Raw genomic sequence first — 20,164 nt, 5'->3', positions numbered from 1 at the left:
TTAAGGATTATAAGATGTTATAATCAAACTGCCCATTCTCGCCTATGTGGACAGGTAGCCTTGCAATAGTGAAAAACGAAAATGGCTGTAATTCACTATTAGGACATGCCACACACATCAGGGCACATCCTACTTTTTACATACAATGCACACTGCCCTTGGGCCTACCTTAGGGGTGTCCAATATGTAGAAAAGGGAAGGTTTAGGGACTGGTAAGTGGGTGCACTTGCCAAGTCGACATGGCAGTCACAGACTGCACACAGGCTCTGCAATGGCAGGCCTGAGACACACTTTACAAGCTGCTTCTGTGGGTGGCACAATCAGTGCTGCAAGCCTACCAGCAGTATTTGATTTACAGGCCATGGGCACACGTGGTGCATTGTACTATGGTCTGACAAGTAAATCAAATAAGCCAATCATAGAGTCAATAATTCATTGTATCAATTTAACATAGAGAGCACATGCACGTTAGCACTGATCAGCAGTATTAATGTGCCCAAAGTCATAAAACCAACAAAAAAAAATCAGAGAAAATACAAGAGGAAGGCAAAAAGTACAGGGATGACCCTGCAAAAAGTGCCATGTCCAACAAGGTGCTGTGGTGATTTTTTTTTTTCGATGTGTGGAGCATTCCTCCAGGTGTGCAAGCTTTCTTTACGTGAGAGTCGACACTTATTTTACTGTGATGTTGGATTGCTAGATTTTTACATTTTACTCTACATGCCCTTACACTGGAGTTAATGTATTTGTGGAAGTCACCCATTTCTGCATAGTAGACTACATGCCCTTCTTCGAGGGATGGCAGTATGGGTGGAAGTTATCCATTTCTACATTGTATGCTACATGCCCTCACATAAGGGATGGCTGTATGGGTGAAAGTCCCCTAATTCTACATTGTACTCTACATGCCCTTACATGAGAGATTGCTGTATGGGTGGAACTCACCCTTTTTTACATTGTATGCTATATGCCCTTACATGAGGGATGACTGTACGGAGTGGAAGTCGCCCATTTCTATAGTTTATGCTACATGCACTTAAATGAGGTAAGGCCGTAAGGGTGGAAGTCACCCATTTCTTCCTTGAACGCTACATATCCTTACATACGGGATGGCTGTATTTGTGGAACTCATCCATTTCTACATTGTACACTACATGCCCTTACATGAGAGATGACTGGATGGGGAAAAAGACACCCATTTCTATACTTTATGCTAGATGACCTTACATGAGGGATGGCGGTTTGGGGTGGAAGTCACCAGTTTCTACCTTTTACTTTAATTGCCATTGCTTTGGAATTTTTGTGCGGGGTCAATAACACCCCTTATTTCTGTGTGAGGACGAGTGTTCATTGATTTAGTATTTGACTAGTATTTTTTTTTTCTGTTGTGTGAGTGTTTGGTAAGGTTGGTTGGTGTTCCATGCTGTGTTATGCCACCTGTCATGCTGGTCTGGCCAGTTGGTGTGGTTGGTAGTGGTAATAGGAGCAGCATTGTCTCTTTTACATTATATGGTGATGTAGGACTCTAAAGGTCCTTCCTCAGTCTGTTGTCCAGCAACTTGTGATTTTAAAGAAAATGCTTTGTGACCAGTTTCATTCTGCTATATTTTATGAGTTTTTGTAAAGGGGGTTGGCTGTATGGATGGAACTTAGCCATTTCTACATTGTATGCTACATGCCCTTACATTAGGGGTGGGCGGACATCTCCGTTCCGCCCACGTAATGTGCAGAAATTTGCCCCTTCCGCCTTTCGCAATGAAGGCGGAGAAACGAGGCAAACCTCCGCACACTCGGGGGCGTAACGGAAGTTGGCCGCCCACCTCCCGCCCGCAATATTTAATGACATTAAGCCTAAAATAAGATTTAAATAAGAACTTACCTTATCGCGGGGTCATCTTCCTTGTCCAGCTAGCCGTCTTCTTGGAACTCCGCATGCGCATTCCTCGCCAGAAATGCACATGTGCAGGCTCCCGCCTTATATAGCGGGAGCCTTATATAGGGCAAACTTGACCCGAAGGTAGCGGGTATCAGAGTGCTTTACATGAGCACCAGTTGTGTTACACAAAGAGATATTCATTTTTGTTAGGCACGGGGAGATTACATGATTTGCCTACAATCAGAGGATGATGTGCGTTATTGCTGAGACTCGAACCTGGTTCCCCAGATTTAAGGGTGACCGCCCTAGCTATTAGGACAACATCCTCTCCCCAATTTATTATTTGTTTACGTTGTTTCTCATGCCTCAAAGTGTTAGACTCTCCCTACCTACTTAACCCACCTACACGATGCCCTTAAAAGGAATGGACCCTGATTGGAAACAAGCAGAATTCCCATGTGGAAACCCATTTCACACAATCTTAAAAGGTCCAGTGTTCCTGCACTCAGATACTAGGTGCAGGAAGAACAAATTGAATTTTACTGACCAGAAAATCTAGCAGCAATGATGAATTGAGCCGGACCCTTTCTATGCCCCCTTCCCACACCTCAGACAAGGCACAAGATGTTTCCTTGCTAGCCAATATTCTCCAACCTTATTTCACCCTTCTCCTTCTACCCCTCCCTTAAAACAGCTCCCTGCACACTTTTCCCGCAACACCTTCTATGCTTTTACCACCTGCTGGAAGCAGTTGGTAAATGTGTGCATTAACCCCAAATCAAAAGGAGATGCAATGTATAATACCACCAGGATAATTTAGTGCTTAATAGTAATTTCCCATTCTCTGGGTTTGAACTTATAATTGCATGATATGGGTGGGTTGTTACTGCCCAGTACTGGTACACTTGCACACCACAGTACATTGCAACTTGTAATTAGGGCTATGGTGGACTAGGTAGGGTGCCTAGGAACTAGATCAGTAGGGGTAAAAGGCCTAGTAATCACATTCCACCAACTCTACAAATACACAGTAGGATAATTCGTCATTTGATAACTTCAACAAAAGACAGAGAATGCAAGATTCAATCATATCTTGCATGTATAGTTTTTCAATAGATTTTAGTGGGTGCTGTCAGGGCTGGTGGCAATTTTAGAAAAAATAAAGCCAAAATGATAGGTTGTGGCTTTTGCCATTGGAGATGGCACATTCTCATCTGAGGGATACCTCGGGTGACAGGCGCCTGACCTATGGATAGACTGGGAGACAGGTCAGCTATGTGAAGTCTCAACACATTTATGTCGAACAAGAGGCATACCTCTCCCACGTAAAGAAAACACCTCTATGATATGTTTCTCAGGGTGCATTGTAAGAGATGTAGAATTTGCTTTAACATATGGTTTGTGTTTTATTCCCCCCAAGATGGTGTCAGTGCAGAGGCAGTACACCAGCACTCCCCACGTGTATACTTAGCATCGCTGTGTCCTTCCTCTTCAAAGTAATGGAGCTTGGCAGCACAATGCTTATGAAAGCTTATACTGCTGCCAAACTAAACCTGGGTCCTTCAACAGCAGCATAAACTGATATTAGGTGTAATATGTTACCAGAGCAAAAGCTTTGTGAGCTGCTTGTTCCTGTGTTAACATGAACAACTAGTAACCATGTTGTCTATCTTGTTTCTCTCATGTAACCCATTCAAGTGTGCCTCTTTCTCTACCTAGGCCAGGCTGATTGCTATAATGAGTATAGACTTTATGGACAACCATTATAGAGAATATGTTAATTATTTTCAAAGGCATTTTGGAGACGTTTGTAATAAATGTTTCCTTTTATAATGCACATGATGCGTTTTTAAAATGCATATTGTCTCTGCACAGTATTGATATTTGAGTGGGAGTCGCACTGTATGTGCTAGCACTTCAGCACAAAATTAGAAACATAGTTTAAGTGGCACTATTTCCTTTTCTGTTGGAGTGACCTCTTTGTTGGACATTACCCATCAGTCAAACTTTCTGTGTGTTCTGGAGCTTCAAGGAATACATATGTCCGTTGTATACTAGAACTGTGGTGTAAAGTTATTCCAATGTAGATACCATTTTATCAGCTGTTTAGGCCTGGTGACTTCCTCCCTGGATGTAGCTCAGTCATTTCAAATGTGAACCGCTCGATGTGTGGTGAGACAACGACTAATTTGTTTTTGATTTTCAATACTGCAGATTCCTCTCGGAGTATTTAGCAGGTGATAATAATGCCCACCGTTTGGCACTCATATATTCAACTTCAGGAGGAATGGAAAAAGCACTAGGAACCCAACCCGAGACTTGCCAGTCACACATCAAGCTAACCCACCAGTCACAATGTTCTGAGAACCTGTACATGTGTGCGGTCTAAAAAAAGCATGTTTTGCAATGTCCTGGCAAAAACGGTTGTGGTCTTGAAATATCTTTGCCAACCATGGTTCTAATGCGCATTGGATTAGAATTTATAAATGCTGCTTTTACGTTGTCTTACTAATTCCCCTTTTTATATAACTATATCTGTAATCTATAAACATTGTCAAATCCACTAAAGCAAGTTTGTCATAATCGGATCACATTTGATCAATATACTTAAAATGCACAATTTATCTCTCTATTTTCTTGTATTGGCTGCAACAATATCTCCTACCCGGTGTTTTACGTGCTAGCCCCTCCTCTGTTGGTTGCCCTTTTAGCCCTTCCTGAAGTTCAGGTCAAATTTGGCAGAAAGCTAGATCTTTGTCCAGATAAGAGTGCCTTTTGTAATTTGATGTAAATCTGTTCAATAGTTTTGGAGTTATTCAAGAAAATAGATGTATATCTAGAGACGCGGATCCACAATGGATGCATCGCAGAGGATCCGCAGATCCATGCCCCAACAGCAATGCAATTACTAGTTAGCTGCAACCTAAGAAAAAAGTTGCAGCTGCCATTTTGTGAATCGGGACATGGTTCCCAGGGGTTAGTGAATGAAGTCTCAATATTATTTAAGGGGTCAGGATAGAGTTATCCTGACTCAATGGGACTGATGGTGGGTCACTCACACACCCTCTCATACACCTATACAGTCACTTATACATCCACTCAGAAACCCTGAGAACCACTCACAGACCCACACAGGGACTCACCCACCCATTCACAGAACCACTTACACTTACACACCCAAACAACCACTCGCATACCTACTCACAGATCCATACAGCCACTTACACGCCCATTCACAGATCCAGAAACTCATAACCCACACAGGCACTGGGACAGCTACTTACACACACACACAGTCACTCTCCACCCAGTTACACACCCACACAGCCACTAATGCACCCACTCACACACCCATATAGCCTCTCATACATCCCACACAATTGCTTACACAGCTACTCACTCCTCACACACAAGCATTGAAACAGTTATATAATGGAAAAAGGATATGTTTGTATTAAATGTGTTGTTGGTTTGTATTGAAACTATCAACAGACACCTTATTGGTCCAACAATCCACGGAAGATCTGTGGATCCAAGTGAAAAGTTAGAAAATAGGTTCAAAATAAAAAGAACTACTATTTGGCAAAACGTCTGGCTCTGAAAAGTGCCTTTGCGTTTATGGTGAGCAGATGATATCAATTCAATACTTTATTTCGGCATTCACAACCATAAACGTTCATAAAACAAGCAATCCTTTTACTGCCTCATAAAAATAGGAAAACCAGTAATACTATAAATAAGGCAAAAAAATGATTAAAACTCATCATTATTTGTTATCTCTAGTAACTATGAGAGATATCGAGTGTATCATCATGTTTGGCCTTAACATGCATTTCATTTTATTTGTACTCACACCTTTCTTCTGATCTGAAATAGAAGGTACAATCAAAGAAGCACAATTACAGTCCAAGGCACCAAAATATATACTGAGTGAAGGTTAGCTAACTGGATATTACGGGGAGCAGAAAATAAAAACAGATATGAGAGGAGTAAAATTTAAGACTGGATGTAGTGCTGGAGACGTCCTAGGACACAACAAACACATTGATCATATGAAATCATTAACTTACTTGGTAATTTCCTTTAAGATGCCCTATTAGTTGAGTAATGTGACTAACTACTTCCAAATCATGCAGCAAATTCTGTAAATCTTGATAAAGCTGTCCAGGTCCCATGTAAAGTTTATCTGAAATTATTAAGAAAAATCACTATATAGGTGTCATTGACATGATGCAATAAATGGTATGTTTCATGCAGGATCTTCCATTTATATGTATTCAGTGTCATGATTTAGATGGAGCAAATGCTGCTTGATATTCATGTCCATTGAACGCAAACATCAACACAATTTTCAAATATAATTGCCTACGTTTGTTCAACTAGGAGATGAGATAAAGCCTCAAACCTGCGATTGAAACCCAATTAACTTTCTGACATAAAAAAAATTCCTAAACACTTGTATCTTTTAGCAAACAAATTATTAATCTGTACATGCCCAGAGTGGTGGGACTCAAGGTGTGAGAAAGACTAAAGTTCACAAACTACTGAAAAAATATGTGTTTGACCCCAGAGTCTTAGCTGAGGTCAGAAACCATTTAACTTTGAAACAAAGACTAAACATTGGTACTGAATAACAGGCATTACCACAACGGATGATGGGAGGGCAAAAAACAATGTGCCTATTCAGACAGGCTGACTTAACACAATGAAATAATCGTGAAAACACAGCAATGCAGCATTGCCTCCTTCCAGGGAAGCAATGTGTTATATTTTATGCAGCCCAGGGGCTTAAGGGTCCCACAGAACAAATTCCCGAGAGGGGAAAGGCAGTAGCCGCTTTATAGGCCCCAGTGGGCCTAGACAGTTGCAGTCTGCAGCATTGTACTCCTAGTAGCATTTCCAGCTCACCGACATGTCGGCTTAAGACATCTTTGCCTCTTAAATATTCCCATTTCTTGGGGCTAATTTTAACTGCTCTCCCTCCAATAAAAGAGAACTTATGGCCATCCCTCCTACGCTTTTATCTCTTGGCTTGGTTGTTAAGGTCTTCTCCAAACCCAGCTATAGCTTTGTAGAGCTGATCTGAGTAGGGGTAAGCGTTAAATTCCTCTCAACTGGCAGAGTTGGCTGAGTTTTGCCACTCTGCATTCCAGTTGGAACACGGAGTATGGAAAAGAAAATGCAACCGCCGGTAGAGTGGAGTTTGATGTCATGTCCGTCTGACGTCCTTGCAGCTGCATGAGATCAGACAGGGCAACTTTTACCTCCTCCCAAACACATGGCGCGTTTCTCTTACCTTGTCAACTTTATTGCCAAAAGTGAATGCATCCAGTGAACCAGGCCGTAAAGACAATTTAAAGAGGAACTGCTTCTCTCTGCGTAGTTGAAATTAAGTAGGCATGGTGCATTCCGCAAAGCAAGCAACAACTTCCCAGCCTGGGAAGCAGCAAAGCCATGATGCTCTACTCATGTGACGAGTGACAACAATGTACCACTAGAATAGTGATCGCATGTGTGTGGTATCACAGTCACACCTTCTCAAGTGACAGCTGCTTTCTTAGGTCTATCATTGGTGTACAGTGTAGAAGAGCACTGGAGAATGGGGGTTATAACGCCGTTTAGAGTGAGAATGAAGCTGTAGGATTCCAGTCAAGGTCATTGCCTCAACGCATCAGCATTCATTATGTGTAGCCTAGCAATTCTGTTCTGCAGCAAAATGACTGGAACAGGTTTAAAAGTGGCGCACTGTTTTTACATTGTGTGGCGGTGCTTCCCGTGAGCAGTAAGCTGAAGCTGTGCTCGCTCCCATTTGCCACGTTATGGAGGAGAAGCCACCAGCAAGTGCACCACACATTCTGCTATGCGCAGCCTCTGCTCCTATAGTCCCATACAGCCTGGCTGATCAAGTGTACTCAGCCTCCATGTTCCCTCCCTGCATCATGCTGAGGTTGTCAGTGGCACAGTAAACACACAAGGACTCCCCGACACAGATCAAGAGTTCCATATCGAGCCTTCCAAGTGAGGTGGAAACGCAGCAGTAGCCTGCTGCATATGGAGGTAAGGAATGTATTTTTTAGCCGACCCTGCAGCTGCAGTGTGCATATGGACACCCCCCACCCACACATATAAATGCACAGGTGCTGCGCATGGAATGGTAAGCCCAAATTGAACTTGTGCAGTGTTGCACACAGAGGGCGGATGTGAAATGGAGGAAGGGGTTTAGGTGGCTCAGTAATACTCCTACCGCTCACAGAGCTCCATGGAATTTGGCTGAGTTTTCCAGCAACTCCACGGAATTCCATGGATTGAAAATCTGCGCGCTCCGCCCAGGCCTAGTGCTGAGCACAGGTCTTCTTTCAGCATCATCCCATGGCCCTCAAGATTTTACCCCCTGGCTGTGGTCACCAGGCTCGATGGAGTCCTAGCAACTTGCAGGACTCCTGTGTCTCTAGCAGGGGTCAGGGAGATCCCCTACGAATGTACCTAATGCAGGACCAGTCTTTAGAGGTTGAAAGGGACTGACTCTTTTAGGTTGCCCAGCAAGTACAATCTCCACTGCTTCAGAATGGGATTACGATGTCACTGACCTTGGAGATCTAAGTTCTTAGCAGTACAAGCCTGTAGTCCTATCATGTCAGCAAGCAAGTCCATCTACCTGTTTCTGAAGTTTGCATTCATTCTAAGAGTTGCTCCCTTGTGCCGAGGTTTAAAAGCAGAGGTGGACAGTTCTAGAAAGGGCCATTTAAAGATGCCACATCATCCCTTTACCTTGATCCATCCCACTGAATAGCATTCTGGGGTTTTCCAAGATGGCAAAATCAGCCTTTGACCAGTTATAACTCTTCCACAGCCTGTAACTCTGTTCCAAACTGATGAAGGAAACTGGTTCATCCCTTCAAAATATCAATAGAGAGCCACTCCTGTACGCTGTGCCAGAAGTCTCACTTTCTCTCTCTGTTTCTGGGAGAAAGGGCTTCCTCAGGCTTGTCAGTAAGTTAAGTTAATTTTTCCATGCAGATTCTTCCTCCTCTCCCAGAAGATGGGAACTCTTCCTCAAATGGGCCTATTTTCTAGATGAAGCTTTGAGATGCCAGAATCTAATTAAAGAAATGACTCAGGAAAATATTGCAAAACCAAAATATATGAAGATGTAGAAATGTCGCCCAAAAAATATTACATTTGGACTCAGGACCTTTAAAACCTATGGAGAGACCCAGTAATAATTTATCTAATTTGAGCCAATGCAAAGACACACTATAGTCAACAATAAATCTGGATATTTCCTTTTGGGAGCCCAATTAAATTAGACAGGCTGCATGGTCGATAATCAAATTACGGGAGGTCCCATCTGCGACGAGCTAGCTGGAGCGCTGATACTGAGCTGAGATAGGCAGTCATCGCATTCACCTAGCCTATCATGTGTGCACATGCAAGTGCATGTGTTCAAGTGTAACCTGCTCAGAACGTTTTACTCCAGCTGTGCAGCAGTGGACCTTAGTGTAAAAGATGTCCATCGGTGGGTAGCACTTAAAACCATTTCAACAGATCTCATACTGAATGGCACTCAGAATCACTCACAGCAGAGATCCAAAAACAAGGTGGTCCAAAATAAAATAAAAATCTAGAGGCCTTCGGTGGGTCAAAAAACACTTTCTCACAAGCACCACATATAGAGGTGTCACATAAGACCACATACATACATGCACTGCCCAACTCCATACAACTGTTTATCTTCTCCTTTTGTATTGAGGACTTCTCTCTGGCTTGTTGACACATTTGGAGATGAAGGGAGGGAGAGGGTGAGACAAACTGCCAGAGTGGCTGGTTCTGTTAGTGCTACTAGCTCTGCCAGTGTTTTACAGTTCCAGACCACAACAATGCAACTGTTTGTTTGATGCTGCCACACACACCCTCGATTTGGTTCCAGGGTTAATCTGCTTTGGTGGAGCATAAATACTCAAGCAAGTGGCAACTGCATATTGGTGGAAGTCTTATATATTTTTAATAGGACTTGCCTGATAGTTGTACTAATAATCTCCAATGGGTATGCATTGTAGAAGATGGTGCTCTGAATTAGAACATGGAAGACCAAAAGCAGTTTTTTCCAATTATTAAGTTGGGTGGATTGTCGAATATTGAAGCTGGCTGTAGACGCCTGTATATGAAGGAAAATCGGTCATACAGGTTTAACGTGATTATTGATATTATCTAGATGAAAAAGACTGTATTTAGAGGATGCCAACCATTGGTACCTGTATTATAGTGAAAGGTGATGATGTTCAATGGAAAAAGCAGATGCAGTTCTTGAGCTCTGGAAAGAGGTGTTTTGTGCCATTTTGGAGACTAGCACTGAGCGTCACAAAAATTAAATATCGTACCAAAGTGCACAAAGTTTGAAAAGCATCCTGTTGCTATGCCACTGGACCATTGGTCAAGCACTGGGTGGTAAAGAATAATGCGCAAAATGTAGCAGTCAGAAAATGCTGATGCAGTACAGGCAGTGGTACTGGCCAAACAAACTGAGGAAGTGAGGATTAAAGGTTACATTCTTAAAGGTGGCGAAATTGAAAATTACACTCGAGTAGGAGATAACATGGTGAATGGGTGCCTCACATGGGTGGTATGGACAAACACTTTAGCTCCCAGGTTATTGGTGAGGTATAAATATATTTATTTAGCTCTCTGAAAAACCAACAACCTATAAACATTAAAAACATAAACATTTCAGACTGAGTCTTAACACCACAAATGAGAATCACATGTAAGTATAAGCAATAACAAAGAAAAATAACAGATAATATCACCACTTATTTTATGGTCCATCCAGACTTCACTCCTATACAAGCTAGGGAAAGGCAAGTAATACATAGTCTCAGAAAACTAATAGAACATTTTCCTTCCACTTAATAATAAATAATAATCACAGCACTTGTCATCATTCTTATTACAGACAAAGAATAATCCAGGTTGCAGTGCTAACTATACATGAGCTGTTTATATTGATGAATATTGAAATTTAGAAATAATGCCGGGAAAGAAGATATGAATGGAATTATGAATCAAACTTATACTCTGGAGGATTTAGAGAATATCTGTGGCACTTCTTTTAAAACAAGAATCAAATGATGAGGATATCTGATAGACTCTCCTACTCAATTCTTCAGAAGCAAGAAGCCTGATCCTAACATCATTGGTGAGCCTCAAAGAGACTCAATCAGACCATGTTAGCTCAAACACTATCTTCATTGGCTGTGCTAATAAGAACATCCCTACCTACATTAAATGTAAATGAATCATGCTCCAACATGTGAAAAATATAAAACTGAAATTAAAATGTATGAACGAGATGGAAGTGAAGTTAATACAAAGAGTGCTGTGTCAGTAGTGGGAGAGATGTTCCAAATAGTTATCAAGGTACATTAAAAATCAAGGGTTCGAATAGTGGAAATAACAAAGCAAAAAAAGTTAAGCATGCACTGATTTAACTTTTAGGAGCAGAGAGACTACTATTGCAAAGGAAAAAGACAATAACATTAGTGATACAAAAGGAGATGGCCTCAGTCCACCTTATGGAAATGATTCAAAGAATTGTGAATATATGATTACACTGATATTTTCTCCGGTAGTGAGACAAAATATCGAAATTAAAATATCGATATACAATAATATCGATGTTTTAATTTCGATGGTATAAAATATCATTGTGCAAAATATCGACAGACAGAATATTGTTTTTTAAGGTATGTATGTTACTAATATCGAAATTTACTAATATCGAAATTTTGTTTAGTGTTATGTATTTTATTATGTTGTTTATATGTTTGTTAAATATGTTTTGTAATGTATGTTTGAAAATTAGTAATTTTGTTTACATTTTGCGTTTTAGTATCAGAGCGGGTTGTGGGTTTATAGGGGAATAGGGTGGGAAGTAATTTAATAATTAATGAATATATTTTTGTAAATATTTTTAATTAATAATAAATTGGTAATGAAATTCATATTAATTAGTTAATTACATTAGAGTTAATTTTTAATATATTTAATTTTGTGTTATTGTTAATTAATAATTGGTAATTAAATAATATTAATTAGTTAATTAAATTAATTAGAGTTAAAGTGCTAATATATTTTTTTTATTGTTAATTAATTAGTTGGTAATTAAATAATATTATTAGTAAATAAAAATAATTAGAGTTAATGTGCTAATATATTTAGGTTTTTGTTATTGTTAATTAATAATTAATTGGTAATTAAATAATATTAATTATGTAATTAAATTAATTAGAGTCAATGTGCTAATATATTTAATTTTTTGTTATTGTTAATTAATAATTAATTGGTAATTAATAATTATTAAGTGATTAAATGATGTGATTTATTTATGTGTAGTGGGTTGTGTGTTTATAGGGGGATAGGGGTGATATAATTAAATGTAATTATTAAAGAGATTGTATTTATTTATTGGTATTTATTGTTAATTAATTAGTAATTAATGTGTTAATTAGTTCATTTATAATTACATCAATTTAATAATATTAATTGTTATTAATTGATTAATTGAAATTTATATTAATTGTGTTTTTTTGTATGTGTAGTGTGTTGTGTGTTAAAGGGGGAGTAGTGTGGGAAGTAATTTTTACCCCCATGCTATCCAACGCTTTCCCTACTGTTGCACCCTCTGGAGTGGGAATAGTAATTTTTACCCCTACGCAATCCAACGCTTTCCCTACTGTTGCACTCTCTGGAGTGGGAATAGTCATTTTTACCCCTACGCTATCCAACGCTTTCCCTACTGTTGCACCCTCTGGAGTGGGAATAGTAAATTTTACCCCTACGCTATCCAACGCTTTCCCTACTGTTGCACCCTCTGGAGTGGGAATAGTCATTTTTACCCCTACGCAATCCAACGCTTTCCCTACTGTTGCACTCTCTGGAGTGGGAATAGTAATTTTTACCCCTACGCTATCCAACGCTTTCCCTACTGTTGCACCCTCTGGAGTGGGAATAGTAATTTAAACCCCTACGCTATCCAACGCTTTCCCTACTGTTGCACCCTCTGGAGTGGGAATAGTAATTTTTACTCCTACGCTATCCAACGCTTTCCCTACTGTTGAACCCTCTGGAGTGGAAATAGTAATTTTTACCCCTACGCTATCCAACGCTTTCCCTACTGTTGCACCCTCTGGAGTGAAATAGAAATTTAAACCCCTACGCTATCCAACGCTTTCCCTACTGTTGCACCCTCTGGAGTGGGAATAGTAATTTTTACCCCCACACTATCCAACGCTTTTCCTACTGTAGCAATATGTGGAGTACGTATTTATATTAATTTATATGTAGAGTTTTTAATTTATTTTAAATGTATATGTATTAGTTATAATTTTTTTAATATGTTTTAATGTTTTTATTTAATATTTGTAAAATTATATGTATTTTTAAATTATTTCTACATTATTATTAATACATTTAAAAAAACGATATTTTTAATTTTGATATTTTTGTACTACGATATTATTTTTTTGATATTTTTGTACTTACCTTTATGAAGATATAACTCCGATATTTTTTATGTCGATATTTTTGTGTCGATATTTTTGTATGTAGATATTCTGTCTGTCGATATTATGTCTTAGATCCATTTTCTCCAGACCCAAATTAATTGACACTGAATTAATCAGCGTATTGGACATGTCCCTTAGTGAAATTAAATTAGAATAACTTTACTACCTCAAGCTATTAAATAAATCTGTGGGTAAAGTTACTCAAAACTGTAGGAGGAAACTACTGGAAAGTGTATGTACACTTTGCGAATAGCCTCAGCAGTTTGTGAATAGCCCCAGACCATTCAATTTGATCGAGGCATATAAGTTACACTTTTAGAGTAAATTTACATTAAGATTTTACGAATAGCTTAAAAGTAGTAAACTTACTCAAAAGTATGAATTATTCAAAGTGTAAGTTACCTTTGTGAATAGGCCATGTGCGCATACTCCGGCAGTTCCTATAAGGAGCTCCATGAGAAATGTATACCACACAGTCACTAATCTGGATTTTTCCCTTTGGTAAAAGGATTAGGAATGGATTTGCTACTTAGAAAATAATATTACATTCACATTATTCTATTATAGATGGACAGTTGCTAGTCACTCCAATTCGAAGAAAAAATGAACAGGTCTGAAAAGTGTTCGGAGTAAACAAAGCAAGTTCAGCAAGTTTATGAATACCACATGCTACTCATTTATGTCAAGAAATACCACAGGATCTTAGAGTCCCAGAACTGTATGATGAATTGTAGACTTGGTATAGGTGGATTGTGTGTATAACAAGAGCAAGACTCAGGGTTTTACCTTGAAAGTATGAAATAATGTTTAGGAAGGTATTGAGTTTAAGAGAGAAAGGTGAAGGATGCTATGTATTCTTCAAAAATTTATTAGAAATCATTAGTGACAAAATAGTTAAGGCTCTTTTCCCTGTAATATATTAAACACTGATATGTTACCCCAAAATCTCCCTTCCATTGGACTCTAATGTTTGGTGCTGGAATAATGGAGTATTCCAACATTAATAGTTTAAATATGAAAAATCGTGTGAATTAGAACAGAAAATTTCAACAGTTTTAAAGGATAATGATGAGGGGTTGATAACAGATAGTGGCTTAACCTGGATTTAGTACATGACCTGCAAACAGCACAGGTCAGAAAGTCGGCAGTGGTTGCCTTTCTGTGCCACCCTTTTTCTGTTCATCTGCAGCTCAAGTACCAGCTATGAGGAATTCGGAGTTAAAATTATGCACTACAATAGTGCTTCGATATTTGCAGTGTTCATGAGTGATGGGTGAATGTGTGAAGCTGAAGAAATAATGAAGTATAGAACAATTCTTTGTAATCATTTAACAAATTTCACTTGCAGGTGTACCATAAGGTGTGAAGAAACAGGTATGAGAGCGTATGCATCAAAAGAGTGCATGGAATCTATGCAAAATCAGGCAGAGATTGTAGGATCCCTGAATAAGTCCCACACAGGATTTCAAGTCAGCCGAAACATGTTGCTGAAATCGCTGGATGGATGGATGAACGACTGACCTTCATCAAAGATCAAATACTCTCTTCTTTTAATCATATTGAGAGTACTCATTTAATAAAGAGAATTCCCTAAGGGTATACCGGCAGATATTTTTACTATATGGCTGGATCCCTGCTATCATCCAGTGACACTTTATATAAGAACTTCCATTACTGGTTGAGTCCGCCAAGGTGGTATTCACCAACCTCAATCAATCAATCAGAATTTATAAAACTCTGCTAACCACATAATAATGTATCCAGGCACTTGCCGGTCCTGGATGGTTCATTTGAACAGCCAAGTCTTAAGGACTGTTCAGAATTCCTGAAGTGAGGTGATGGTCCAGAGTTGCATGGAAAGTCTGTTCCAGGTCTTGTCAGAGATGTGATAGGGAGATGGAGCATACTCTTCTCGGTGGTTGGTGGAAGTTAAGGCGGTGGTTAATGTAAGCAGGTCATTGGTTGTGTAGAGCCTTGTGTAGAGCCTTGGTGTGGCTAGACCACCTATGATGAAGCATGCCACGATATGCTGTGGGAGTATCTCCTTATAAATAATTCATCTATTCCTGTCACCAGGGAATGTAAAAATTGGCTGTAATTATAATACAACACACTTTTTTGTTACAGTCTTCTTTGAATCAACAATGTAAAATGACAGCACTATGATTAATTTGGTGGAAAAATATTACATAGAAACTGTTCTTTAATCACTTGATTGAATACAATTATTTTATCGATTAATAGAGTGGAAGATTCATATCCTACGTGTTGTACTAGTTAGGAGTGCAATGTAACTGTTTGTTGAACGCATTCACATATTATCCAACATTATAAGAGAATTAGATGTTAGTAGAAACGTCAACCAATTAACATGTTCCAATGAAAGTTAATGCGATCCAATGTAAGGCTCATTAATTAATGACTAGAGCGTGAACTAACTATTGTAATCAACGTGATTAGTTTCCTTATGCCTCATTAGTTAAGTAAATATGATTTGGTGATGTATTCATCGTGATACATTTTTTAGGCTAATAATGTGGATGCAAGACGTGTATTAATGTAGTTAGAGAAGATTGCTCCTATCGAATGTTATTGGTTGAAGTAACTTCTGACTTACAAAGTATTGTGAACTTATTAATTTAGCTTAAATCATAGGCTGAATTTGTAATACACTTAGAGTGTCTTCGTTTTTTAAAGTAATGTTTTAATTCTTATGAGAGTTTCGTATAATGCTTTCTGTCTCACGTTTGCATTGCAGGTGGACAACATTTACTAGTGAAGAGTAGGGGAATTGTGCCATTAGACAAGGTTGTGGAATTAAGGAGTAAAAGTTAGCTTGGCTGTAGGAGATAAGGTGGAGGGAAGTGTTTTCACACGAGAGAAGACCAAGGTCGAGCTCCTACAGAGGGGTGAGTGTGGAGAAGGTCGTGAAGGGGGTCAACGTCTAGGAAAAGTTTGTGGCTGAGCCCATTATGAAACCTATGAGAAGAAAAGCATTATTGGACATTCTCTGAACATAACTTTCACTATATGATGCCTTGTAGAGAAGGACAGACAACCTATTCCTGCTTGCCATTCTGACAGCACCTGCGTACTAATGTGCTTCCTTTCCTTTGCTTGTGGCTTCATGCCCCAGACCCATCTTATGGCGAAGTAACTTTTTAGGAAGGCCTTGTTAACTGACACCTGGTTTCTTTAGAGTCCTTTAGTTTTATCCTAACTTTGGGATGCCACTATTAGACTAGAGTAGGGACAGTTGGAACCGAATGCTGTATACTGAAGAAGTGCCTATGCAAGCGGACTTGAACTTTTGTTTTCTAATTTCATGCATAATTGTTAAAATTATAGTTCTTTTCATGCTCCATCAGGTTAACCTTTTTAGGAAGTTCCGTTTCCTTCTGTTCCCTTTGTTTTTTAATACCCTAATGCTAAGATTTGTTTATGTTCAACTATTTTTGAATTTGTAATAAACCGGCTTAACCTTCAATTATTTGTTGATTCGGTTTCTTATGTAGCCATTTCTGTTACACTGTATCTCAAGTGACCCATGACCCCTTTCTTCCCTCTATGCATTCATACAGCTAAAAAGAACCATCAAAGCCCGACAGTGGATTGAACTGAACAGGTGGGCCCAGGCTCCTTCAAGATTGATGTATGACATGCAATATATACAATTACTGATCTGAAAATATCTTGTTGTTGTTGTTGTTGTATAAGCTTTATTCGAGACAATTCTCATAAAAGCGCATGAAATTTAAAACAGTTACACAATAATACATGATAACAATAAAAAATTCATTAAACATAAAATGCAGCTCATACAATGTAGTATACAAAAAACCATTAGTGTAACAAATATATTACATTAACCATTATTAAAAGAAATACCTAATTACCTAGTTTCCCCCAGTGCCCGTCGTCTAATTGCCCAGGCCCAGCCCAGATATTTGGCCACCCCTATGACTATCGAATCCTGAGTTGTTGTACATAAGATTCTTAAAGCCACAGTGCTATCGCGTGTCCCCAGGTTTTTACATACCGGCATGAGCCATTTTGTCCTTGGTTTTATATAAGCTTGACATACAAATAGGAAATGGCCTATGCTCTCTTCGGCATTTTCACATTCTGGACATAAGTTATTGGTCGATCTATTCCAGCCAGCTGTCATTTTCTTCAGGGGGATAGATCCAGATCTTAACTGAAAGACCAGTTTCCTGTCCATTGGTACCGTGATGTTATCCCAGTAGTTTTCCAGGGCAGGAAAGATTTTTGTCTCCAGGAAACGACCAGACATAGAGTCTGTCCTGGTGTCTTTCAGCAATTTGACACCCACCCAATCCCAATACTGTTTTTTTAGGTCTTCCTTGCTAGGGAAGATCTCTCCCACAGGATTGTTCCAAAGATTTGAAAACCCTAGGTTAACTAGCATAGACTTCAGATGTTTTAGCGATTTTATCTTGTGGAAGGTATCTTCCTGGATTATCCATAGAAAACCCTCCGCGTATTGTCTTATTTCTGGAGTCGTCCAGAGGCGTCTCCAGTAGAGGACTGGGCGCAATCGGGCTCTGTCTATAATAGAACGCCTACCCAGTTCCAGAAACAATGGGGTTAAGGGGGTGCTCTGTGGAAGTCCTGTGATCCCTCGCAAAAACTTGTTCTCAGAAGTCTGCAGTGCCGCAATACTATCCCAGGCCCATAACTCTGCGCCATATAATGTGGCACCCAAGACCTTCGCGTCATACACCATAAGTGCGGGTTTTATAGGCTTTGTCTTAGATTTACGGTGTTCGCCCCTTAGGGCACCTGAGAGCTGCTGGTGTTTAAGGACCACTTTATCCACATGATGCGCCCAGCCAGTGCCCTCTGCGATCTGTACCCCCAAGTACGTGAATTCTGCAACAGTATCTAGCCTGCTATTATTTAAGGTTACTTTGGGGTAGTTTTCTGTTACACTGTATCTCAAGTGACCCATGACCCCTTTCTTCCCTCTATGCATTCATACAGCTAAAAAGAACCATCAAAGCCCGACAGTGGATTGAACTGAACAGGTGGGCCCAGGCTCCTTCAAGATTGATGTATGACATGCAATATATACAATTACTGATCTGAAAATATCTAAATGCACATGAATTTCAGTGAATCTAAAGATGTACGATTCAGGCACACCAGAAACATTAAGCACTTTTATGCAAGCAAAAGTTGACATAATTGTGTATTGCCTGCCCATCTTCATCTTAATCGGACTCAAAGAAGACCAGCAACACCCTTGGATACCTCTTATTGTTTCATTGAGTGAGAGACAACATCCAAAAATGTGTCTCAAATTCTCAAAAGAATAAGTGTCTTTAAAACAAGCAACTAAACATTCTGGTATTTGCACATTTGTATTTTAAAAACTTATGTGTTTGAACTCATGCCTGCTCTCTTGCAAAGCTCATTTTAATCAGTTAATTATGCCATTTTATTGATCGACCAATAAAAACCATTATCAATACCATACCAAGTGTGTATTTTTTTTAAAGCACATTAAAACCTGGCAAAACACTAGTTGAAATACATTTTTTGTTAGCAATATCCATGAAGTTCACACTTTTACATGATGCCCATAGAATGTTGTATATCAGACAAAAATTACAGGCACCTTTGCAAGTACTAATGACATAAGCAGGAAACATGGGCCAGCCAGTACCGTCAATGACAACCAAATTGAAGGCAGGAACAGAGCAGATATTATAATAATGATTCTGTAGTGTAATGACAAGGCCTGCAAACTCCAGTCCTGTTCCAAAATGTAGACTCTGAACACTCAGAGTCTGTAGTGGCAGCAAATAAGAACCTTAACCTCATGATTTTGTACGGTACTCTTTCACGGAGTGCAGTTTAAAGTTTCCTTTAGTTAAATTATTCAGGTAGGAATTCAAGACACATCCTTAGTCATTCTTTCATTCTAAGTCCAAACAATTGTTAGACTAAGTGGTTTCTGGCTGGCTGGGATGCATCGAAGCCAGACAGAATCCACCGCCCTATATACGATGAGTACAATACCCTTGTCCGATAACCTGTGCTCACCCTTGGGTAGCTTGGCACAGAGCAGTCAGGTCCTCCTCGGGATCAAAGTGTAAGTGATGGTGAAACAACACCCTTTCAACACACTGTGTACACTACAGAAAGACTACACAACCTATGTATAAAACACCGGTCTTTGTACTACACACACATTGCAATCAACCCGACATACACATTGGATATATACTTTAGTTATATGTAATTGTAGAACTCTCCTATTAGCAGCAGAATGGTATCAACATGTATGCACGATTCAGAGGTATTCATAAAACCTGGCTTTCCCAATATCGCATACCCCATACAGTTGCAATGGTCAAGACATCACAGGTTTTTACTACGCCTTGTGACCCAGCCATTCCGTCACTCATACGGCACAGCCAACAATACACATTGCCCCTGCTGGTAAGACTTTGATTAGACTATCAGGACCTCCTAAAGCAGAAGGACACAGTTACTGGGTTTGTCCCTCCCTATTAGGCCTTAAGGCCCCAAGCGGTACCTTCATGACAGCGGGATCACTAGCCCCCGCCGCCTTTGGCAAAAGATGGTGCTGGCACGCTTCCCAGTTGGAGCAATGTTTCTCCTCCAGCGGAGGTGCAAGCTACAGTTGCTCCATGCAGACAGCCATGGGTTTCACAAGGCACAATGAGACCCCTCGGGT

At 39.6% G+C, this 20,164-nt stretch overlaps 1 protein-coding gene across 7 annotated transcripts in view; it reads right to left on the bottom strand.

Annotated features, from left to right (window-relative positions):
* ARHGEF10 (Rho guanine nucleotide exchange factor 10) overlaps positions 1-20,164 on the bottom strand; it is a 1,140,991-nt gene that overhangs the window by 496,082 nt on the left and 624,745 nt on the right. For all 7 annotated transcript variants that reach the window (XM_078647916.1, XM_078647912.1, XM_078647917.1 and 4 more), the window contains one exon: positions 5,947-6,062. In XM_078647916.1, coding sequence (XP_078504042.1) covers positions 5,947-6,062 — 116 coding nt within the window. The remainder of the gene's footprint in view (positions 1-5,946; positions 6,063-20,164) is intronic.

Source organism: Lissotriton helveticus, chromosome 6 (assembly GCF_964261635.1).
Source record: "Lissotriton helveticus chromosome 6, aLisHel1.1, whole genome shotgun sequence".
NCBI lineage: Eukaryota > Metazoa > Chordata > Amphibia > Caudata > Salamandridae > Lissotriton > Lissotriton helveticus.
Note: the sequence above shows the minus strand (reverse complement) of the source record. Positions and strands in the feature narration are given on the sequence as shown.